This window comes from Nipponia nippon, unplaced genomic scaffold (assembly GCF_047370975.1).
Source record: "Nipponia nippon isolate SJK-2023a ecotype South Korea unplaced genomic scaffold, ASM4737097v1 scaffold_1, whole genome shotgun sequence".
NCBI lineage: Eukaryota > Metazoa > Chordata > Aves > Pelecaniformes > Threskiornithidae > Nipponia > Nipponia nippon.
Genome location: NW_028262290.1, coordinates 160,926,092 through 160,951,842, shown reverse-complemented (window position 1 = coordinate 160,951,842; position 25,751 = coordinate 160,926,092). Strand labels below are relative to the sequence as shown.

Sequence of the window (25,751 nt, the reverse complement as noted above, 5' to 3'; positions counted from 1 at the left end):
GGGAATTATGTTGAAACATGTTCCAGTTATACTCCCAAGGTGTCTACTGTCTATTTTTATAATATTCCTAGAAGGGATTCCATACAAACCCCAAGTCTGACGTCTCGCTTGGAAAATAGCACAAAGCCTTTTCTGGAGGTCCAGTCATCTATTCATGCCAGAAAGGGGTCATTTTCATTTCCCATATCTAAGTACTGCGGCAAACCATGTGCGTGCATCACGTTACACGAGAATGAACGTTATTCCAAACCCATCAGCTTCCAAATGTTTCTTTATTGTTTTCACAATTCAAAAAAGGATAATTCGCAGAACCCTTGCCTTTGTGTTTGCCTTCAGCTCCCCTTTCAAAGTACAAAACCCCACACATCTTCCCAAACAAGTACTCAGCCAGCTTTCCCCTCTCTAGCTGCTACTTGTTTTTCCTGCAGTTCTTCTTCCTTCTTCTTGTGAAGCTTTCGAAGATATTCATCAGGCTCAATTCCTGCCTCCTTTAACTCCGACATGGCTTTCTCCAGCCGGTGCAATGTACGGGCACTCTGCACTTTTCGAGCAGTGATGTACAATGTAAATTCCTTGAAGCCCATCAGTTTACAGGTATCCACCTCACAAATATTTTTAACATCTTTGGTTTTGTCCACCTGGGGGAAGAAAACTAAACCTGACATTTTTTCCAGATCTTCAATATTTACTTGGAACTCAGTCAGCTGGTGACTGAAGCCTATGGGATCGTTTGGCACCACAAAAGCCCCCAGTACCAAGGGCTCTGTAGACGTTCTGCTCCGTCTGGCAAGGATCACCTTGTATAGGTGGGATGGCACAGCTACGTCATCCTTTCCGATTACCTGTCAAAAGGAAAGTTATGTTACAGATACAGATCTTATCAGTTGAGGGGAAAAAAAAACGTTGAGACTAATCCTACTACCTCTAAAAAGGAGCCACAGCACGTAAGTCCACGTCAAAATCATGTGCAATGTTATCAAACTAGAAGCTGAGGTGGAAAGCACCTGTACTGGGTCTGGCTGAGATGGAGTTAATTTTCCCCATAGCAGCCCTCACAGTGCTGTGCTTTGGATTGGTGGCTGGAAAGGCGCTGGTAACACACCAGTGGTTTGGCTGCTGCTGAGCAGTGCTCCCGCAGCACCAAGGCTGCCTCTCCAACATTCCCCCTTCGCCAGGAGGCTGAGGGTGGGCAAGATCTTGGGAGGGGACATAGCCAGGAGAGCTGACCCAAACCGACCAAAGGGATATCCCCTACCATATGATGGCTGCTCAGCAATAAAAGCTAAGAGAAAGGAGGAGGAGGGAGGGCATTTGTTATTACAACATCTGCGCTCCAGAGCAATCGCTACGTGTACCAAAGCCTTTCTTCCCGGGAAGTGGCTGGACATTGCCTGCTGATGGGAAGTAGAGAATAAATTGTTTGTTTTCCTTTGCTTCTGCATGTGGCCTTTGCTTTTGCTTTATTAAACTGCCTTTATCTTGACCCACAAGTTTTTTCTATCTTAGTTTCTCCCCCCCCCATCCCGTCCTGCTGGGGAGGGGAGTGATAGAGCAGCTTGGTGGGCACCCAGCACCCAGCCAAGATCAACCCACCACAGCACTATTTCATTGCAGCTCCTTGTATAGCTGGTCAGGAATGAGCTAGTTATTTGATGCCTGAATCTCTCTCTCAAACAGGAACAGCAGGGCAAGGAACACTTTACTGCAGGGTTGTTTGGCCACTGTTGGTAGGAGACTTCCCCATAAGGTTCTCTGCCTTTCTCCTGTAATGCTTTATATTATACTGTTAAGACCAATGATGCAGACAAAAGGTCGGAAGATTAGTCAGTAATTGCCTAAATATTTGTAAAGATATGTGACAAGGAGCTCCGGTAGAAGAACGAACTCAAATCTCCCAAGTGGATGCAACTTCAGTTATGGCTGAAACTGAACTGGAACCAAACATTTGGAAAGAGGGAGTCAGCCAAGACCCCAGCTCCCTTATCCTGGTGCAGATCTGATCTGTAAGTGTAGCTGACTTGAAGGGATGGCAGAGCTCCTTTCTCATACTGCATCGCATTGTTCACACTTGGAAAGCTGTTTTCAGTAACAGTGGCTCTACACTGAGTTCCTGACCTGACAGTTCCAAATCATCTGGTTTTTAATATGCATTTCAAATCAACTCTAACTTACCTTCTGTCAGGTATTTTTTCTCTCTCTATTACCCATACACAAGCTGTATTTAAAAGCTACATTACCTAAGTAAGCATTTTTTTGAGGGGAGCTGGATATAAAGAAGTACGTTCAGTGACTCAGTATCTTGGAAGAGAAGTCTCTCCAAAGAAAATGCACCTATTTCTTCCATAAATTCACTATGATTCAACTTAAGAGCTTGTACATGTTGGGTTTTCTGCTGTGTCAGACCAGGATCCAGGAATTTAACTGAAACACCAGAAGGGGAGGATCAGGACTCTGAATTCACATGAAATCTGTTAAAAGCTCACACACATATGTATAGAGCAGACACCCCACCCTGTGTCAGGAATAAGTCCAAGGAATATACCTACTGATGATAAATGTAATCTCGCCAGTATTCAAAACGTGATGCTCATGCATGCACTGTATTAGGCTTTTGTTTCTTCAATTTGTCTGAACTGAACCCGCCGTGTCAACAAAGCATAACAGGCTCACACATGGAAAAATCTGAGTTTTACATAACCCTTCTGTATAACTACACTTCTAAAATTTGTACTTCTACTCTAATGGCAGCAGAAGAAAAAGATGCAGACGCCCTACAAAAACTACAAAGGCATCTTATTTTATACCTCAAATCCAGTAATTTGGTCCTATTTCCAGTATTTGTAATACCTGCAAAAGCAAAGACTGCTTATTTTGGGTTTTTGACAGCTTTTGTTAGATAGAGTTAAAATACAATTTCAGAGAAAGCAGGTATTTATTTCACTGCCACAACGGATCACATTAATTCAAAGTATTTTACAAACTAATCCAGTACATCAGTTCAGACATGCTTTATCCACTCATATATTCAGTATAACTCAATCACAAAAGAAACATTTCCTATGTATGCTGTATTCGGAGAGTATTCAGCACTTCTGCAAAAGAAAATATGCTTTTAAAACTAAACTTTGCCTGTGGCTAATGAACCAAGGTTCACATCAGTCTATTCCAATAGTTAACTAATTTCAGTTATGAATTCTTTCAGTGCTTGAAGTGTTTCTTCTACCTCTGTTGCCAGTTTCTTAAGTGACCAGTCTTTTCTGGTTAGACCAAAACCAGAGAAAGTACCTTTTGGAGGAAGGGAAACTTCTGATAAAGCTTTTTCATGCTTTGTACAATCATGTAGTAGTAACGTTACTACTGTCTCTGGCAAACACGTGCTCTTAGATTTCTTTACTCTGTTACAGAGTATTTTCCTCCCCTTCCCTATACTAGGCTTTTCTGTACTTTAAACTTTTTTTGTTGTGATTTGTTTTTTTTTTTTTTTTAGAAAAATGATCTTGCTTATGCCACCAACCTTCTCCTAAATAAAGCTCTGCCTAGACATCTAACAGTCACTGAAACTGGTAAGCAATAAATAAATGCCTTATGCCAAATCTGCTTTCCCTTTCAACGACAACAGATGTCTTGATAGGGAAATTAGAGCTCCTGTGTGTCAAAGCACTTTGCATTCAGCATTCAGTGTGGGTGAAACCAGAGTTACAGCTCCTCAGTATCAACTGCGTAAATAATCAAAACTGACTGATGCACAGGTAATTTTAAAATATACTAAAAACTACGCATCAACACACATATCTGGTGGGTTAAAATTGAATTGCAACATGAATGGTGTTAGGAGTTTAACCTGTTTGAGATAGGTGGCGCTTGAACCAGGGAGTACCTGCAGTGTATTGGTGGCGAAGGAGGAAGCCAAGAAGCATGAAAAGCCCTGAGGGGGAGAGGAGGGGGTTCACATTTCCACATTTACCCAAGCGCAGGCAGTGACTGACACTGCTGAAGGCAGAAGGCTGGAGTTCCTTCTCCCCCCTGGAGCAGGGAGCTTGCAGAGCCTGCACTGCCATCCTGCACACTCCTAGGGCAGGGTGGAAGAGAAGGAAGAGGCTGTGCACAGCTGCACTGCACCCCGAAGCTGCTGTAGCCTCCTGAGAGAAGACAGTAGTGAGACTAAACCCTGCTCCCCAGATTCTCCCTGGGCCAATGATCTCCTGACCTGCAGCGTTCCTGTGCAGTATGGCCTGCACTGCCTTTTCCAGGCCTCTTCACATACTTTTTCCCCCACTATAAATACATGTATACATATTAGGTCCTCCTTAGCTCGGCTCCTTCCCCTTCTCACCACCACCCACACACATACACATACCAGCATCCTTGTTGTATAAAAGACTAGAGGAAGGGTGAACACGCAGATGGAGCTGCTACAAGTATGTTCAATTAGGGGGTATATGGCATATATAAACCAAACAGGTGAATACGTGTTGTGTGAGCTAGCGGAGGGAACAGGGGACTGAGTCTAAGGACTGAGTGGGTGGATAGAAAGGCTGGGGAATGAATAGAGCTGCACATAGAATAGTTAGGTATGAAACGGAAATGCTGAATGCCTGAAGTGGGTGTTAAGGAAAACAGACACTGTGCTTATGTAATATTATGCAAATATATACATTCTATGCAAAATAACGCATGTTTATGCATAGTATATGCCCCTATGAAGGAGGAAAGGAAAAAAGGAAAAAGAGGACTAGTTCAAAATTAAGGAAGGGTTGGCCTTTTGAGAAATGTAGTTCTAAATACAACTCAACTCGAAGCAAGCAATGGCCATACATGTAATTTATGTACCACTTCAGTTCCACATAAGCTCTCTTTTGAGGATTTAAATAAAACTTAGAATAGTGCTCAGGCTTTATACTAGTCCTCTGAATAGCAGTAAACTACTTCTGTAATTACTTCACTGAGTTCTAATATTGTTACACTGATTAAAACAAACTTCAGCTTGCCAAACGGCCAGAATCCACAACTGTCCTTTCCTTAGCGGCACAGAAGTTCTATACCCAGCTCATTCTGCTGGAGAATACCATCAAAGGAGGGTGCCCGATTTCTCTGACAGAGCAAATATGCATGACAAAGAATATATATGTTTTTTTCTGCAGTTTAACGCTTACGTGAACCATGCACCAATAATTTATGGAGCCAGTGTGACCCAATGATTTCTGTTAAAAAAGGAAATGCAATTCTGGAGCATGACATAGTATTTCCATCATTATGCTCTGTAACATACCACAATTTGCTTTTTTATGGGAGTAGATACAGAAGCTGCAGATAAACGTTTCCGTAGAGTTGCCCCCCACGCACAGTTCAACAGCCAGAGAAAGAAGTAAAGCGTGATTCTGCAAAAGTGAAGTTTGCAACAGAAGCAATAGGTAGGAAAAACAACAGAAGCAATAGGCAGGAAAAACAAACTCAACAATTCATTTCCTATTGCCACCTAGAGGATTCTCCTACCTAACTACAGCAATCTGAATCACTCCTCTGATCTGCACCATCCCATTTATCTCAATGCACGCCTAACCGAGGCAGATAGCATATGCTCCTATTGTAACAGAACAGAAAATGGGTTAAGATTATCCACGCACAGATGTTAACTTTGATTTGTGCTAGTCTATCCACAGGCAGCAGATGATCTTTCAGCAATCAATGCTTGAAACAGCTATCTGTCCCAGCTGGAAAAGAGCAACATTTTTTAATAGTATCTGTGATTCAAAATAGATCTCGTGCGCTAATACAAGCAAGAAAATACAGCAATGGCCTATGGAAAATCACTGCTGTCCCACGTGCTTTCACACCATGTTGATAACAGGCCACAAGGTAAAATTTGGTGTCATCCTTTGAGAACTTCCATTTTGCTATTCCTATAAAATTCGGCTTAATCTTTCAAATTTTCAACAGCCTCATAATAGAAAAAAAAAAAAAAAAAGCACTCAAGCTAAAAGCCTTCTTTTTATAGCATTAAAAATATTCCTTTCCCATCATTATTTGGGAAACCAATGTGAAATTTCAGGTACTATTTCTCTCTGCTGTCTGTCTCAGTTCAACATAAAAACGTTCATTGCCCTAACTTTTTGCAGCTGCTTATTCCTTTCACTTTTGCTTTGCTCTTGTTTTCTTTGGTGATCTGGTGCTGGCTGAAGCCCTACGACTGATCTGGTGTTGTCTAATAATGCAACATTATGATAATATCATTTTCAGCATAGTGTTTACTGTTTCCTATTATTATTGACATTGTTATTGACATTCCACAAGTGTGTATAAATTTGTAACACTTCTCAATGCCCAATTAAACGTGGACAGCTGTCATGAGGACGGGCTATTAAAATGTGTGCAATTCCTGACATTTAGAGATGTTTACATATTGCTAAAACAACAAACGTGTTGGTAAGCAGTTATACAAACTTAAAGAGCTCACAGGGACAGATAAAGATAAGGGCAGAAGCATTATGATTTCTTAAAACAGAGAAAACTCAGTGAGCTTTGATAAATTCGGTCTCATAGCTAAGCCACCGGATGGTGATTTGTCTTAAGCTTGGCTTGCCTCATGATTTTGGCCAAATCATTAAACTGTTCTAGGCTGTAGTTTTTAAAACTGGAGGAAGGACAAATTTGATAATATTTGTGGAGTGCTTAAGTGTCACAATAAATAATGAAGACATTTGCTAATGGCATCTAGGGCAAATTTAAGCATATGGCATTAACTGATGTCACCTTCATGGTGGTAGTCAGATAAATACAGGGCAAAGCAGTCCCTAAAAATGACAGTTTGGAGTTAATGAGAAAGAAAACTCCATTCTTACATAAACAGGAGAAAAGGAATATATAAGGAACACTTGAGATGATACTAGAAGAAAAGAGAAGTCTTACTAGAAATTTTAAAACATACACAAATGTTACCATATTTCCATTTTATACTGGACTTGTTGCAGCTTCCCAAGGTGGTAAGAAAATTATCTTCTTCTGAAAGGGTAGGAATAATTTTTAAAAGAAAGGACTCATGAATCTAAAAGTAGTATTTTGCCACCTAGTGACTAGAAAATGAAAATCAACTGCGAAGAGAATTAGCAGAAATGAACAGCCTTTCATCAGCGAGAGCCAGCTCTGGATTGGCAATTATCTGAGATTCTCTTAAAACCTGGTAAACAGAAATCACATTCAATCATGACTTAACTGCCAGCGCACACTGAAGAGTCCTTGCATCAGAGGGTACCATTATGAAATACGTTAAAGCGATAGCTCCAGAAATACCCTCTACACTCCAGTAACCATTTCTTCCCTGTCTGTCTTTGTATAATAACCAGAGTTTAGAACAAAGCCATACTGCAAACCAGAACTGACCAAAACGAAGCATACACACAATTCTTTATGTAACAAGACTTCCATCTGCGTCTGGCGATAACAAAATTAAGACTTCTGCCACACTTCTTGATGGACAGAATTCAAGGACATCACTCCTGTCACCCAAAATAAGACTGTAGCTTTCTCTGAATAGGCATTTGTTTTGTTTTAGCTGTAACTTGAGGCATGACACTGACCAGGCCCATCAGATATTTTACTGTAGATAGTATCATTCCTGCTGATATGACCCCAGGTTTGACAATACAGACCTTTATTATAATTTGATACTAAATTCTGTATAGAAACAGACTTTCTGGCAGTATAAAAAATTCCCTTTGCTATCGGTATAATTTTATTTATTTGATCATTGTGACAGCATTAACTGCCTTCACTCCAGTTCCTTCCAGATTTGTGTTAGGCAGCACTGATTCTGTTGATAGTGTTTTTTCCCCAACTATTTGAGAGAACTCTGTCAGATGGCATTGAGAAGAACTGAGGGGTGTGAAGGCAGACCTAGCAATACAGAAAACAGAAAATGCTACAGATAAAATCATAGTAACAATCTGCAACAACACTGCACAGCCAAGCACTCCAAAATGCAAATGTATGTACTTCAGGAAAAATTTAATTTGTTATGGCTGGTCTGACTGCTATTGCCAAATCATTTGGCAATCCTAAAAAAGAAAGAAAAGAAAAAAAAAAAGAAAAGATGGTAAAAAAAAAAAGCTGTGCCTGAATACATAGTTATGGCATTCGAAGACAGACATCCCAACCCCCCTTTTTTTTTAATAAAGAGGGTGTGTATACGCATTATGATACTGCATTTACATGATGACAGACTACTACTTCCACAGAATCCATTTAGGTTACTTAACACTGAATCCACCACAGTCCCTATCACCACTCTTCCTATAATAAAAGAACCTTTGGGATGGGCACAGTGCTAAATAAAAGCAACCCCATAAATCTATCCTGCACCTTTGGTGCCTCTTCTCCTCCAATCTTAAACCAGTGCCTATTATTTTCGTTTGTACATCATGTCTAAATTTAGGGCTGACAGAGCTCTAGTCGTTTACACCAGCTGATCTAAGATCTAGCCCTTTGAACCTAAGTTTTATGGGACATGTATAATCGACCTAGATCCATTAGTTGCCTGTGTAGCCTTGAGACCATTTGGAGCAGTCAACAAACAGTAACAGTCTCCAGGTTTATTCCCTCCTTTAGCAAGGTTTCCTTTCCCCATAGTATCTTGGCTAGGAGAAAACCTCTACTACTACTGAAAATAGGGAAAAACCATAAAGCACCATCTTATATTTGAGAGGTGCAATTTGTTTCCCGGGTACTTATTTGCCATGGAACTAGATGACAAGTAAGTATATCTTCTGGTACAGTTATTGTGCATGTCTGGCCCAGCCTAGTCATTCAGTTTTGAAAATTAAACAGCAGACATGATTCCAGGATGAACCCAGTATATCACTACAAGGTCAGAAAAATGTCTTCTTCAAACAACAAACAAAATGTTATCTAAACTGTAGTTTCATTCGCCAACCATAGCCAATTCTTCTTAAATTAGTATTTACTACGATGGCATTGGGAATAAGAAGGGTGGAGCATTGAGCATGACGCAGTAGAATTATTGCAAAATTTGTATTTCAAACTCCAAATCTGCTGACAGAGGAAAACCACTAAAGTGACAGTCACTGGAGAACAGTAATGTATAAAACAAGACAATGTCATTTTGATTTGATCTGGACAAAGATGAAAAATTTGCATCTGCCTCTCCAATGACACAGGACAGATTTTTCCTGTTGGCATTCTATTTTACATATATTCTCAAAATACGTTTTTCAGATACCAAGCACAGTCATCAATCTACTCTTTGCAATAAAAGCCTCTGCTGGAGACAGATGAAATGACAGAACATATCTGAGGATACAACAAGTTCAGCCAATAGATAGAACAATGCTGGCATCTAAGGAGTTCAAGGTTAATTCCCTTTCTGGAATTAAACAGCAAATGGTACCAGAGTCCAAGCATGAACTGGGAACAATGCCATGACCGATGCTCTGTTTTTCCTCTATAGTGATCTAAAAATAACCTTTTTGGACGTCTGATGAGAAAAACACCAGCCTGTAAAGCCACGAATACATATTTCACTACTCCTTTAGCCAAAAACAAGGAAGCTGAGATTGAAGAGAGGATCTGCAACAAATCAATGCAGCCATATTCACTGTAGTACTTCTGTGTTTTCTTTTTTTCCACAGTTCTAGTCTCAGAGGAGAAGAAAAACATTAGAAAGGAGCTCAGCCTTAACAGTCACATTGTCAGATTACAGGTTGCGAGTTTCAGCACTATTGTGTATACTACAGCACTTCTTAAACAGCACATACAAAGAAAAAGGACACTTCACATCAGCTTCATAAGCGCAAACAATGAGGACTAAAAGCCTTTCATTTCTAAGCCACTTGTTTGAACCTAGCGGAGTTCACTCCGAAAGACAGCTAAGAGGTACCTTCCCTTCTCATTCAGCTGCCAACACTTAGCGTTCTTCGTTTAGGGGCAGAATCCCAGACTGCAAAAATCAATGGCAATGACTGCAATTATATCCAAGGTATCGGTTTGAAAAGAACTTCTCTCCAGTGCTTTGACAGGTTGTGTTCCCTCTTCTAAGTGTACGTGTTGAAGTAAGAAGAAAAAAAAACCAATATACCATTCTACTCTGAAGTCTCTCTCCCCAAAGGACAACTTCAATGGCAAGCACAAGAACTTATGCCATAAAGAGATTTCAAAATTACAAAACACTTCTCAGCCTGTATTTATTTACTCTTAGGAGTGTACCCAAAGAGGCCCCAAATCAAATAATTTAGTATTTAAAACAAAACAAAAAAACCCGCCAAAATCAACATTTAACTTTCCCCACCTGTAGACAGCACTATCTGTACTTAACTACAGCTGAAATACAAATCAATTTACATAACGAATCTCATCCTAGGAAGCTAAGGGATTCACGAATGTGGCCAAATGGTGAAATGAAAACATCAATACCATCATTCCACCATTTTCAGTCTCACACTGAACTTCACTTCATAGTTTATATTAAGACCAAAACTGATAAAACATTCATAAAAGACCAGAGTTGTCATCAAACCCAAAGATGATGAAGACATCTTGGCACCAGACAAGAACAGAACGATATGATAATCAAAGCAGCATGGACACTTTGTGCCACTATTATTCCATCACCGTATCCTGGTATCAAGTTACTTGAATAAAAGCAGTAAGATGCAGCGCCTGCTCTTATTTTTACCTGTGGAAGACTAAAATTTACATTTCAAAACCAAAATGGAGAGCCAAAATAATTTTTCAGAAAATGTAATCTTTCTCTTCTAAGTAAACACTTTCTCTAGAGAAAAACTAGAAAAATATGACCAAGATTAAAGTGAAGCAGTTGAAAGATGCAGTTGATAGATGATTCAACTGCTTCCTGGAAAATAATTTTCAGTTATAAAGTGTTCAAGTCAGCTCACGATTTTTAATTCTTTGCAATGTAAGACAAATATATATTCTTAGGGATAAAAAATAAATGCAGTATCCTGACAGCTACAAGGAGGCAAACTCCAGAAAGCTATGTGCAAGCCTGGAGAACTCTCAGGGTACCATTCTGCACGACAGTAAGCCAAACGCTCAGCTCGACACTACTGAAAGGGAACGTTTCCCTCCTGCTCCCAGCTACGTGCTTTTGGACGTATCTCATGCTGCCACCAGGAAGCGCTGGACTCCTCTGTGTGCTGCTCTATCTTTCTACGGCAGTAAAAAAGAAGCCCAGTAAGCAAATAGAGAGTCCAGCATGGATGGTTTTCTATTGCACTGGGTAATTAAGCATCTTGTGGAAGGATCCGACAGTCATCCGTGCTGGCAGACAAGGGAAAGGACTGGGAAGTATAATGAGCAACAGTGAAGTCAGCACTCTCCCTTTGGGTGGCAAGGAACCACTGCCAGTCTAAAGCTGGCTTTGCCACTAACTTATCATGTGGCATCGGTCATATCCCTTAACCACGGCTTACTAATCCCCTTGAAAATGAGCTCAGTTGTCACCTTCCTCACAAAGATGTGTGAGAGCTGAAGTTTGGAACTGCCACTGAACATGAAAAAGATAAATTATTATTACTGCATTCTCATATGCATAATATATGACTGTCTGGAAAAAAAGAACAACAAACCCAAACCCAAAGCTGTAATTTTGTCACAGTCAAGGTTACAGACATGTGCGGGTGGGGACACAAGGGACGGTTTTTAAAGAAGTAAAAAAGTAAAAGCCAACAGGAAAAAATTACATTCTATCGTGACTGAGTGCCAAGTTCAATCAAATGGAAATCAGCTGTGTATTTATAATGGAGAAATAGTGCCTAAATCTTACCACTGAACAAGCACTGAAAGCTGAACATCTCTCTCTTTTGTGTCTCTCATATCCCTCTGAAACAGAGGCTTGTTTATAGCAAGCTCATTCATTGCTCCTCAGAGAACTAGTTGGACAGCTGAATCACTCACGAGCTGAAGCTGCAGTTGATCCAAGTACTTATTTTCAAGGAAAAGTGTTTTTTCAAGAGGTGCAAAATACAGCATTTATTATTTGCATTATGCTAGCGTTCATCTAGCAACTGAAAACAGCAATAATATCTCATTACAGTAAGGGCAGAAGGTAACACTCCCTCCCTTGAATATCTTACTACACTCGGATCCTACAGATGTCTAAACACATGCTTACAAAGAGGAAGTCAGGATAAGCAATCATAAATTCACCTCTCAACTTGATAGCCTTTCCTATCTGTCTGTCTATCAGTGACGGTTTCTAGAGACGGTGCAGGATCAATCTTAAATCTTCAGAGTATATTAAGCAGATAACAAAAATGGGGGACCAAAAGAAGAAGAGGGGGTACCGGTACCATGGACCAGTGATTACACTGCATTCACCTAAAACCTACTGAACTTGAATGAATTCTGTCAATTGACTTTGGTATGCTCAGAATCTCAGGTGAAGGCCTCATCTAGGTGATGCATACGGGATACCAGCAAACTGCTTTTGAAATTAATGGAGCACAGGCATTCCGATACCCCACATAGTTTTGAGAAGCCCACATTACCTTTGTATTGCACTGTTTCTAAAATATATCAATAAATGATTGAATAGATGCCTACACATCAGCAAAACCCACTAACTCTCTGCTTAGATACTGTCATGTGTTACAGAAGACAGAAAACAGTGTTACTGCAGAATGTGAACAGACATTTAATAGATTTCTGTTTGTAAATAAAACAAATTGTTTTAAAATTATACTACTTCATGTGTAGGCAAGACATAACATCTCTACTGAACTTGTCCCAGCTAGTATTGGACATTTCATACATTTTGCATGTACTAGCATGTTTAACTTTGTTTATCAAGCTACAGTATCAATTTTAAATAAATAAATAAAGTATTACCGCTGCACTGTTAACCCAGCAACATATATACATACCTGATAAGTAACACTCTTCTTTCCATCATCATTTGTTTGAGGCAAGGTCAAAGGTCCAGAAACTATCCAAACATCCTCAAATCTCTCAGTCAATTCCCGACAATACATTTCCATTCTGGAACATATTTGTCAGACAGGGTAAAGTCAGCTGGGAAAACTTAACATAATCTTTGAAACATACTGCGAAGGGCAAGATGAACTACTGACAGTTTGGGAGCGTTTTTCCAAACTCATGTGACTGACTCCCAAGCCATAGAAGGTAAAACACAGGCCCAAGTCATACTCCCCACTGGTCCCAGGTTCACTTATTTACAGATAGGCACGTGCTAGTGCACACATTTGAAAATGGTTTCTGTAGCCTTACCACCTGTCCTGAAAATCTGAGTTCTCTACTTACTCCCACACTTGACACTAGAAAGATACTGTTGATGGTCACTTGGGATTAGTAAAATACTTGTTTTAAACAGCGAGTTGTGGCATTTTTACTTCTAAAGGTTTTACCACATTACTGGATTTGTATGTTCCTCCCCAAGGAATCAATGTCCTGCAACGGACAGCTCTTGCCGTAGCTCAAAGTACTTAGGAAAGTTTCTACATGCCATTCCCACTAAGTCTACTTATTGGTTTTTTATATAAAACTGTTTAAAGTAGTAACTCCAGAAATACTAACATTATTTTTGCTTTTTAACCTAATTGATTCAGTTTACAGCATAAAACATTTCTCCAAATAAGAAGGTTTCAGGATCATGCCTATTTTACAAAAAACAAAAGATTACAGCCAGTCTTTGATCTAACACCCTAAGTGTTACAGAAATCCCATACAGTGAGGACCCAACGGTCCTTCACTAAAGTCAGAGCTGCACTTCACTCAAATGGACAAACAGACTAGAACATGAGACAGAGGAGCCCAGCTAATCTGGCTGCCTCTGAAAGGGGGAGGTTTCACCCCCTTCTCTGTCTCACCCCTCTTCCTCATACCTCTCCCTTGGGCCACCTTTAGCACCCTTCATCTGCCAATAACCCTGAACAAAACCAGTCTTTTTTTTTGTGCTGGGTTAGTGAGTTAAATCAGCTCACATAAATCAGATTTAGCAGGAATGAACCCCGTGAATCAGAATTAGGAGGAATGACCCCGTTCTTCTTTAGTAATAGTGAGCTGCCATGTGATACGCCAAAGCATTGACCACAAGTTAATTTTTTTCCTGCTGTTGTCAGCTTTGCTTCGAAGCAGCTCAGCTCCTCAGGCTGTCTGGAGGCATGGCAATACAAACACCACCTGGCATAAGGAAACAATGGGAGTAAATGCAGCTAGGGAGCAAACTGCTTTAGGCAGCAGCAAGGGCAGAGATCAGATTACAGTGACCACGAAATCGCACTCAAAACAAGACAAAAAACGACAGTTAAACATCAGGAAAGAAAGAAGCATGCATGTTGGTGGGAAGAGAATGAGGAATAAATACTAAGGTGCAGTTAGAGCACACCACTGAACCAATCTAATAGCTTACTATCTAATAGCTTGCTGAAAGATGCAGTCCTGCTCTCCCCTTTCCTACTGCTCCCCTTGTCTGCCCCAGCTGAACAGTCCTACTCCATCTTCCATCTTCGCTCTGGCACTCATCTCACCAGTTGATCCAATTTTCTAATCTGGCAGAAACATAACCAAGCAAAACAAAATGTGAATCAGTTTAACTGGGTTAGCAAATGGAACTGACTCGCCGCAGTCAGGCTAGTACCAGAGCTGGAACTGGGAAAGCAGCAAAAACACATGGCTGGAGGGCGAACACCACTTCAAAAAACAACAGATTGTTAAACTGACTAAGCTGTATTGTCTACCTCACCAAAGATGACAATTCAAGAAGCAAGCAGTTAAAAAAAGAGAAAGGAAGAGAGTACTGAAGCCAGGAAGGAATACAACACACATGAAACATGGTATGCTTAAAACTATTTATCATTAAACAAGTGACTGACAAAACAAGTGGCACAAATACCTTGTTCATGTATTTAAGCTGTAGGGATAGGGTGCTGGGGTTGGGAGAAAGTGATAAGAGCTGCTTAAATTCCGGGGCTGATAGTGCCAGGGGAAATTTTCAAACACTCCCCATGATTTCCTGATTAGGCAGAGTTCCTGCTCAAGGGAAATAAAGAGGGTTTCCAACCTTTGATTGGTACAAATGCTTAGCTTTGGTATAAGGAAATTTTATGCTCAAGTACTTGAGGTACTAAAACAATAAAAAAAAAATCTCTTAAAACGTTATAGCATTTTATTTGTCTATAAAACTGTATAACCTTACTGAATGGCTCATATGATTTTATATGCAGTCTTGTAAAACTGGAAAGCAGTGTGTAGTTGAATGATGATGCGTTTTTGATAGACTTAGTACAATACTGTACATAATTTTGCTAACCTTCCCTTGAGGGAACCTTGTGATATTCATCATTTGCCCCTCCTGTTTCTGAGTCTTAACATTCTGTAAGTCCCATGCAAGAAGCACTGGATGAATGCTTTTATTAATGTTTTTCTCTGCTCAAAGGAAGGAAAGAATAAAAATCCTACGTAAAGAAAGTTTAAATTTATCAACCACTCACTTCACCTCAAAGCCAATCCAGCCAGTGTTCACAAGTGACAGAGAACCTACCTGACTGCTACTTGGAAGCCAGCACTTGAAGAAACACCTAAGACCTGAAGTAGTCACGACTCAGTGGGGAGCACTCAGTTCTCCAATTCAAAGTGAACCAATGTCCACATACAGAGACGTGAATACTCTCACACTGGAAGTGCTTTTTTGAGGAAGAGATGTTAGAGCAAGATCTAAACCCTTTCCTTGCTTCTACTGAATCTTCCTTAAAGACAGAGATGTTAAGCCTGGTACCTTTACCCAAATCAGCCAGAAGAAGTAATTTTATCTATTCTAAATAAATGTCCTCTACAGTTTGATTGAATAAAGAACTAAAGTAGTCGTTATACTGTTTTCGCACTGTGAGTACTGAGGTGCTTTTCATTTCAGAGAAAGTTGCTATGATCTCTACAGACAGCCTATAAAGTGCTCTAGAATACTTTGGTGTGAAGAGGTTTTACAAATATAGCATCTTTGATTTATGCCACTGCCTAATATTTTTCACTTAGTTTACGTACAAGTAATTTCTCACCTGTTCCAAAACCCAGCATTATTTTCATAATTCTGAGGCACGATGTTAGACAGATAAAACGTTTCGGCCATAGCTCTCTGCATAGAGAAAGAAAATAATGTAATTTCACTGAAGCATTTACAAGCTGAATACAAACTTTAGAAGTTTTTGGATCAGAATCCATTTCTAGTTTAGTCTTAACATTATCAACATGCAAGGTCAGACAAAACCTGAGTCAGAACATCTACAAAATGATTTTAGATTAAGAGTTGCATAACTGAGGTGCAAACCTGGCAAAATGTATCTTTTTTTTTTTTTTTGACAGAAACATAGCACAAGAATGTCCAATTCCAGAGGCACAGGAATTACTGTGTCACCCAGTGTCAGTTTTGTAATGTCTTTGGAAGCAACTAGCTACTCTTCTTTTTGAATGGGAAGGATGCTTTCACCCATGCTTTTCAATTATTTGACTGCCTAATGGCTAGCTTCTTTTTTCCCTTACAAGAAAAGGTTTTATTAAAAATATTCATCAATATTTTACAAATATGTAACATGCAGGTGAGGAAATGATTTGTGAGACCATAATGGTCAAACACCTACTTATCTGCTTAATTTTATCTTTAGAAAGTGTCATAAACCTCTCTGAGCTGAAGCCCACATATCTCCAGATGTGAAGGACCTGGCGCAGAAAAACTATGCATATGCAGGGAAATATAGGAGAAAAAAATTCCAAGATTTAACCCAGAATCTTCATAGGTCCTGTACTTGTCAATATTTTTCATATACTACTTCTTCAAAGTGAAGGGGCTGACAGAACTCCTTAGGATATTGAGAAAACACTACCTGCACTAATTAAACTGTGAAATTAAATCATTATAGTCCTGTATTTGAAAGATTTTATCATCTCACTGCATTTCAAGCCAGGTCCAGGATCTCTCTGCACAGATAGCTCACCAGCAAAAAATCCCCAGATACCACCAATAACCACGAAGACACTTCCAGTAGAAATCCTATGGTTCCTTCATCCACCGCATGCCACTGCGCTGTCACTCTGCCCCACTGCATACTATTCTGCCTGGCAGAAATACAAATTCAAACTGCTTCTTAATTGACAAATTGCTGCATTAGGCACATTTCACAAGAGGATCCAATAAATCCAAGGCTGCTTTGTTAGTCAGCCAAGGCATTAGGGCATGCTTTTCTTACAGCTCAAATAAATGGCAGGTGAAGACATTTTATAGACTGAAAGAACTATGGCAAAAGAAGGTTCTAATTTACCTCATACACGTTGCCAGAAAGGAAAAAGCCTTTTAAATCATCCAGGCAATCCCCTTGCCAATACAGAACAGTACTTAACAGCATCTTTGCTCTGCCCGATCTAGCCTTAAACATCGCAGCACCTGTTGGCCAGAATGAAGTCATCGTTCCCTGTCTCCCTTTAACTGCGCTTCGGAAGACACTTTTGAGGTTTGTTTGGTGAAGGTTATCATCTCCTTTTTACAGGCTGACAATGTGACATACAAGAGGTTGAGAAGATTTGCGTAACACTATACAGCGCAAGACAGACTCACACCATCTCTGCCAAACAAGTTAATCCAGGTGTGATTTAATTAAGAGAGGTGTGTCACCAGAGGATGCGCCTGATTTAGATGCCTGAAGCAGACTGTGAGAGCATCCTACAGTGCTCAGTCAGGAACAGACCTTGTAACTCCGATTCCAGGTCTGTGCATCAATAATGAGACCATGTTCCATCTCAAAACAAACTGCAAAAGGAATATTACACATTAGTTTTAAGGGTCTTTTGACCCTTTCTGACTGGTAAACACAAATTAAAAAGAAAGAAAAAAAATCCTACTGTTGAAAATTTGTTATCTCCTGCTGGTGCCATGTGTCCTCGTGACCATCCGCTGCCAAGGTAGTCTTCATTGACAGCACTAAACATTAGAGGGATGTTAGGATCTGGTTTGAATTTACAGTGCCTTCGGTCTGCATTGCCTGAGGAATAACACACTAAATTGTTAGGTTATCGTTAAACCATCACAACAAAAAGACAAAAAGAACTGATTCTGTCATATCTTGCCAAAGGACCCACGCTTAAGGATTCAACACATTAATCTCAATTGGGTATTTTTCTCCTCAACCATAAAAAAGAATAATCCTGCTTAAATATCTGTGCTCCAGTTCTAAATTCTTTCCCGACTATACGCTCAAAATTCTAACATGCTTACTGTTTTATAGAGAAAAAACAAAACCAAAATACTTCTGCCTTATCATAAATGCAGATTAATATTAAAGGCAAGATTACTGAAGATATAAAGCAGTACAGATTCACGTTTTAGGACAATGAAGATATACAGATCTTCACCAGCTGCAATTCCATTTTTTATGTTGGAGCCACTACAAGTATTTCTTCTTTTTCCAAGTCTAGCCTGGAAGTGGAATGGGTGTATCTTGATAAAGTTACACTTACTAAAATAATAAACCCATTCAAGAGAAAGTCTTAAGTCATTTGTTCTTCATGGGCACAGAAATAAATGCAGAGCTTTCGTGTTCCTTTCCAAGATTCCCCTTCTGCCTTTCCAGACATTTGGGAATTGTGCACAAAAATGACTAGGCCTAAAGTCTTATGGTAGACAAAAACATTTTGGGGGGAGGGTTGTGGGGGGAGCTAACTTAACTGTTGCAGGGATGGCAGCCCACTCTAAGCTGCTGTCTTTGCTGGAAGCCTGTGCCTTCTTCCCACATTTACTGGCCATACACTTGTATTTGCGTCCTTTCACTGTGTAAAGTCCCAGTCAGCTCCTTGAAAAAGAAATTACTCTGAGTGGGCTGCAACTTTGAGACCACTTCATCCCAAACACTGACTGCTTCCTTGGAAAAGTGATGGCCAGAAGAGACTTGCATGAATTATTCTGGCACTGACAACCTCCAATAAAACACCGTCTCTCTTAGGGAATGGCCTGGGACCCAAGAACATCCATAGTTAAGGAAGGCGCTCCAGAGAAGCAGCGGAGGCACATGCAAGGGCTGACTCAGCTGTGCCTGTGCAATGGGTCAACAGAGCTGGAAAATAAATGGCTTATAGCACCATCACTGTTGTTCACATTTTTTTTCCCAAATGACAATATAATTCAAAGTATCTACAGCATCCTGAATTTTCTTTATAAAATTCAGGGTGTCATCTCAGGCATAATTTCACAGATTGCAATACACAGGACCTGTGTATAGTCTCTTTTCATTTAAGCATGAATCAGGGCCTGTACACATCAGAGAGAATTTTCCTCAAACTTGGCACTTTATAAAGCACTTCCTGTTGCAGTACAACGTGAGGGGCAATTTTCAGTCGTGATCACTGCTAGCTGTTAAAATTATTCTTTCTTCTATAGCTGACTCTGCATACACACACACACTGCATGCACTCTGGCTTTTTTGTCACATCAATATTATCACTGAGCGCATATGCACCCTATGCTTCCTTGGGCTCCGTACCGACAACGGTGTGGTGCACACTCTCTACTTGGCAGCTCTCTGAAGAACCCAAGAACATGCAAGGACCACAAGGAAGAAGGGAAGGGGTGGAACATCAGCATGCATATGGATAATGCATCTCTTGCAAACCAGTGCCTGCAAGGAATTTCCTCTTCTTTGCTGACCAGCTGTGCATAGGTCCATAGAGATCATGTCAAAACAGAGAGGTGGTCAGAGCATCTTTATGCAGTGCAGGTAGAAGGAAGGAGCTTCACTTTTCTTTTCTTTTTTGGTAAAGCACGTGACATGATACTTTAACACAGGACTGATGCTTAGGAAGCAACACTGACAAGTTTATCAGCGTGCAAAACATCAGAATTCTTATTTTTAAAAAATCGTATTTGATCTCAGTATTTACGACAAAGTGTAATTTATCAATTAAACTTGAAAAATGGAAAATAGATCCTCATTTATTCTCTGTTCACTGCTTTGATAAAAACGGATAATTTCTTCTGTAATCAGATTTGTACATCTCATTTACGTGTAAAGCTAATTTCTTTCCACCATGTTTTTTAAACAAGTAAGTTCTTATCAATAAAATAATTTTTTTTTACATCACATGGTTTCAAAACTCCAATACATGAAAGGTCTTTATGACCTTCCCTGAACAACACAGTTCCGCCTCAAATCTCAATTAGAGTAGTTATCAGGCATAAATCAGAGCTGAATGCCTCAAGATGCTTAATTTCAACTCACAGGTTAGCTGTATCTCATCATTTGGAAAACATTTTAACAATTCAGCTGTTAAGACCCACTTGAAAGTAAGCTGGGAACTACTGCTTTCTTCTCAGAAAGAAGTGGAATCAACGATGCTACTTAAGGGTTGGTTATAAATATTTTCAGGATCACGCTTTTAATTTTGAAAGGTAATTTGAAGACAGTGATTAAGATATATTTCAAGGGCTACTGCGTTCATAAAACACTTTACAATTATACAGTTATCTCCATTACTAATAATTTGCCTTATAAAACTGAACTAATGCTACAAACTTAATTTACAATGACTGTATACCACTTATATTTCATTCACCACTGACAGCAGAAGAATCACTGAGCCTCTGTCTTGCATAAAGAACAGGGTATTAGATAATGCACATCAGAAAATACAACAGAACTACATTTAAGTAAATCATGGCTGCAGTGAGTAGGTATGCCCTATCTAGCTTTGAACAATTACAACTATTGATGCCCTTTGCTCCATTTTTATCTCAGAAATGGACATTCATCTTTTCTCCCCATTCTGAGCAAATCTCTTTAAGATCTGTAGGTGAAACAGTCTGGCCACTAAAGGCGCTGACTCCACAAGCATTCACACATATGGGGCAGTACGTAAACTGACATAAATTGGCCCACGGAACTAACTACACAAGCTAAGGAAGCAAGAGCAATTTTTATGCGCTTGAGCAATAACACCGAACTTTGCAGGTCTGAATCAGGTTAAGAAAAGTTTAATTTTCAGGTTTTCATCTTTTCTCCATTCATGTTTAAAAGAGGTAAGTTAAGCTTTCCTCCTGAAACAAGACTTCCAGTGTTTACACTGACACAGCTATATTGATCTGGTGCTTACAGACTCTTTCATATATTCATAACAGAAATTTCTCATGGACGGTAGCTCTAGTTCTTCTTCATTCCTCCCTTTCATACTCAGTCCTTGGGCCAAGCGTGTCTTGCAGGCCTCAGGATGTTGTATGCTCAGTACCAGGCTAGTCCCAACAAGAGAAAAAATACTAGAGAGGCCTGCCAACCTGCAGTGACAGATCTCTTTTAAATCACCCCCAACATCAGCCTTAGCACTGCCATGAAACTGACATCTACCCTGAGGCCTGCTGCCTCCAGTCGGATTGTGAATGGGTGGAAAAATCCATACCTGGAGATCACTACAGGATTTTTCTTCCTGACTGCTCCTGGGTCCACCTTCTGTGAACTGCAAAGCCCATTCTGGGTGCCATAAATGTAAGAAAATAAATACCTACATACCCAGTGTCTTCTGTTTTGAAATATGTTCAATCACCCATCTAGGCACGCGTTTTGCCTGGTCATAAGACAGTGCATGATTTGTGTAACATCTGGTCTCTGTTCCAGCTTCAGGGAATCCGTATTTTTCCAGCAGAGACTCTTCTACTGGTTCTAAGGAGAAAAATAAACAGAAAGCCATCCAAAGATGAAATGTGATCAGAAACAAGACAGTAAGAAAACCATCTCAGTGGATGTAAACATACTGTATAGGGAACTACTTGAGGTTACTGCCACAGTTAAGACCAAAAAAAATATTAAGAGAGCTATCCAGTGAAACTCCCTTCTACCAAAAAAGCTGTGCTTTTCATCATGTCCTCACATGAGGATCTCAACTCTAGGGCTAACTCATTCACTCAAATACCTACACACATCTACCTAGCAATTGCTCTGGGCCAGCCTTTAGAAGAAAAGCTATCGGATATTTAGGGACAGATAAGGCAACAAGGAGTTACAAACACAGGAGATTAACACACACATTTCACCTTTCAGAGCTGGAAACCACGCTCCTCCTCTCAAACTGAGATGTACGAGTTGAGCACAAGAGTGAGTCCTGCCCTCACCGGGAACACTTGTGCTCTGCTGAATGAATGAAAGCTTCACTTTCAGATTTTTTTTTTTTGCAAGGAACATTCTTCCTCATGGAGGAATATTTACAGCCGTCTTACTGACTTCCTCGCCCTCCAGGCATCTGTTCAACAGCAACTTACGTTTTTGGAGCCCCTCTTCCTGTGCTTTCCAATGCTTTTGATACTTTTAAAGCCTTCAGGCTGCAGAGAAAGCCATTCATTCCCACCAGGCCCTGGTGCCCCCCGACAGCCCCTTCCCCAGGCCTTGCACCCCTGCCAACAGCCACCCCTCGTGCCGGCCTCGTCTCCCCAGGGAAGCCCAGGGGAAGATACAGCTGAAATTTAGTTATGGCCTGACCTGAACCGTGTGTTTAAAAGTAAACATATGTATATAAGTATGTGCGTATATATTATATGGACGTTAACAGATCACGCAGGGCACCTGCTCCCCAGTGCAACACGGGACATTTGCAGCCACCGTGGTAGCCACAGGAAACCACTTTCCTCGCGTGTCACCGACATTTCGGTGTCGGCAGGTGCAGCAAGGGAAGCTGCGTTTTTAATGCAAGTTACAGCCCGGCATCCCCACACAACCTGCTCCCCCCTCAGCCCGGCGCAGGTACTCGGGGAACTCCCCGCCCTCCCGGCCCGCTGTGGGCACCCCAGTATGGAGGCAGCGGGGAGAAGGCTGCTCTGAGGGGAGCGAGCGGGTTTAGGGGCTACTGGGGGGGGGTCTGTGGGGATGGGGGCCGCGCTGAGGCGCCGCCGCTCCCGCCTCGCCGAGGCGCCGCCGCTCCCGCCCCGCGGAGCCACGGGGCCGCCGCGCCCGGCCTCCCCTCTGCCCGCGGCTCTTACCCTGCGGCAGGGCTCGCCCAGGCACCAGCTCCGGCTGGCTCTGGCTGCGGAGGAGCCGCCACGCAGCCCAGCAAGACGCGGCGGCGCCCGCCGCTGCCCCGCAGACGAAGCCGCCCAGAAAGCGGCGGTGGCGGGGGAAGGCCGCCATGGCGGCGGGGCGAGAGGAGAACCCCGGCGCCGCGCTGCGCCACGGCGCCCCCTGCCGGCCCGCCCGCGGCGGCGCGGGCGCCTGGCCGCCATGGCGGCATCGCCTCAGCGCGCCGCGGCGAAACGGCGGGCGGGGAATGACGGCAGCGGGATTTGCCCCATCGCTGCGGCAGAGACGCGGGGCTCGGCCTCACGGGGACTACAGGGACCGTCCGGAGAGGGGTGGCTAAACTAGTCCCCAGCCAGCGAGGCCAGAGGCGATGACCCCAGGCCCCAGCCTCAGGGGAAGGTGCGGGGTTGGGTTTAGTCACCATTTGGTGATTTGACATCAGGCGTTTTGTCAGGAAAACCACCAGCCCGGTTATTACTAATTGTCCCTCACAGGTGCCTGTTAATGTTCATGTTGGCCTCATGTGGGTGCACTGTAAGCATTTCCAACCCAGCACCAAGGGAGAGGCATTTTGCTGAAAAAGGACCAGTTTAGCAATGGAATACACCAAAACACGAGGGCTGTGTCGCCATGCCATCGAGAGGATGGTGGGGTGGACCCATGGAGAGGCCTGGCCATGCTTCAGTTTGTGGCTGTGGGCACCTTCTTGCCTCCTTGTGGGGATTACAGAGCTCACTGTGCTGCTACGAGTACAGGGAGCTCAAGCTTTTTATTTTTTTTTTTTAAATCATTTTCTAGGTCCAGACCCCCTGCCTCACTGAATCTTGTTCAGTGATCAGCTGAAGTGGGAAAAAACCCCCTGAAACCCACAACCCACGGTGTGTGGAAGCTGCATCTCAGCCCCAGGTCCGATGCCCGCCCTGACGGCAGGTACCTCACGCCGAAGCTGGTTCCCTGACTGGGAACCCCGCAGCACTTGTGCGTGCTGTGTGTTTGCTAACAGCCACCCTTGCCCGAGGAAATCTCAGCCGTCCTAACCAAGGAGCTGGCTGTGCATTTGCAGTGGGCTCACCGTGAACAGGAGCGTGCTGGTTCATACTCTTCACGGCTCTAGTAGCAGCTGTACGTTCAGGGTAACTTTGACCTTCTGCAACTGTTAAGTTTTTGCAAATCAGGCTGGAACCATTTAGGCAATCACTGTCCCTTGCCGTCTGCTCTGTTCCTCTGCTAGAGCTGGTGGAAGGGAAGAGCAGACACTTCATTGCAAGGTCCTGGGATTTAGCTTAAACCCCTCCATCACTGGCAGTTGCAGCTGCGTTGCTGGGCTTTGTATTGATCATAGAATCGTCAAGGTTGGAAAAGACCCTTAAGATCATCGAGTCCAACCATTAACCTAACACTGCCAAGTCCATCTATACCATGTCCTCGAGCACCACATCTATCCGTTCTTTAAATACCTCCAGGGATGGAGACTCAACCACTGCCCTGGGCAGCCTGTTCCAAGCTAACATGCACATAATGCTCTGTGAGCAGTTCTTTGCGAGGAATGGTAAGCAGTGTTACCACAGTGCTGCAAGAGGCAACATACTTAAAAGGATGCAGTGATTCGAACTAATTCCCTCTTCCCTTTGGAGGAGTTAGCAAATGATGGGTAGCAGAGGCCCCAGCTATGCCTCTGCAGGGATTCTGTTAGGGATTTTGGATAGCAGAGATGCCATTAAACCACCAAAACATTCTTCTATAAAAAAGGAAATACTCCAGCTAGATGCCAAAGACAACAAAATAACAATGATTTTGAACATCACACCAACAAGAGAAGCAATTATTTGTAATTTACTGTTTATTTTCATATACAAAAAGATAAACTTGAAATAGTTCTTTCTAGTTTTTTTCCTCCTATCTGTTGGGGTGTAGCTGCTTCACACAGGGCAAATACTACATTCATACTGGTTTATTCGGACACCCAGTGCAAAGCTGAAGCAGCAAAACTCCAACTTGGCAGATCTAATTTCAAACTTGAGACTCATTTCTAAAATACCACAGTAAAAAGGAACAAAGATCCACTGCAAATTCATGAACTATGATACAATGTTCTTTCCAAAATGTCTTCATTTCATAACTGCAATACAATGGATGTCTGCATTAGGCCATTTTATATATACATTTTATATATATATACTTCTGCAGAATATATATATATAATATACATATATAAAAAATCAGCACACTTCAATCCAAAAGGGGTTACAGCAACGAGCTTAACTCTCTGTATACTTTTTTCTTTAACAGGATACTTTAGTATAACTTTTGTTAACTCAGTAGTACAAGCTATCTCTGTTCTACATTTTTATAGCTACAAGAGTGAAATATAACCTACAACATTTACATTTCACATATCTTGGTATACAAACAGTACTTATTGAATTTGAGCCAAGGACCAAAAGACTCTTTAAAAATTATTTCACCATCTGATAGAGCTTCCTGTAATTTACACTCACTTTATTCTGCAATCTTCTAAATCATTTACTTAATCTCATAGTTTGAGTTTAAATCCATTCAAACTGGAAATCCTGGAGAAACAGGTTACTGCAAACTCTTATGTATACTCTATATATACAAGTTAAGTAACACAGCGTAATAAGACTTAGCTATTTATCCTAAAACTGATATACACATATTTCACTACGCTAGACAAGTCTTAGGATTTTTATTTTATTTCTTTAAATAAAG

General features: G+C 41.4%; 1 protein-coding gene across 3 annotated transcripts; it reads right to left on the bottom strand.

The window, feature by feature from the left end:
* Nucleotides 1-253: 253 nt before the first annotated feature.
* On the bottom strand, nucleotides 254-23,164 carry EXOG (exo/endonuclease G). Of its 3 annotated transcripts, XM_087730789.1 has the most exons (8): nucleotides 22,985-23,164; nucleotides 21,525-21,674; nucleotides 17,875-18,014; nucleotides 17,721-17,782; nucleotides 16,678-16,712; nucleotides 16,041-16,113; nucleotides 12,894-13,008; nucleotides 254-842 (listed from the first exon to the last, which is right to left on the bottom strand). In XM_087730789.1, the coding sequence occupies exons 1-8, from the start codon at nucleotides 23,130-23,132 to the stop codon at nucleotides 384-386; spliced, it is 1,182 nt and encodes a 393-aa protein (XP_087586915.1). In that variant the 5' UTR covers nucleotides 23,133-23,164; the 3' UTR covers nucleotides 254-383. The 3 variants fall into 3 exon arrangements, with proteins under 3 accessions (XP_087586915.1, XP_087586899.1, XP_087586907.1); XM_087730773.1 differs by lacking the exons at nucleotides 16,678-16,712; nucleotides 17,721-17,782 and having other exon boundaries at nucleotides 16,041-16,117; XM_087730781.1 differs by lacking the exons at nucleotides 16,678-16,712; nucleotides 17,875-18,014 and having other exon boundaries at nucleotides 16,041-16,117.
* Between the last annotated feature and the right edge of the window lie 2,587 nt (nucleotides 23,165-25,751).

Bases quoted from the DNA above. Each gene is read 5' to 3' on its own strand.
- EXOG (XM_087730789.1), bottom strand. From the start codon at position 23,132: ATGGCGGCCTTCCCCCGCCACCGCCGCTTTCTGGGCGGCTTCGTCTGC. The intron at 18,015-21,524 runs GTATGTAGGTAT...GTTATTCCTCAG, and splicing joins TTCAAAACAGAAGACACTGG to GCAATGCAGACCGAAGGCAC. The intron at 16,713-17,720 runs GTCTGTTCCTGA...GCATATGCATAG, and splicing joins CCTGGAATCGGAGTTACAAG to TTTTTCTGCGCCAGGTCCTT.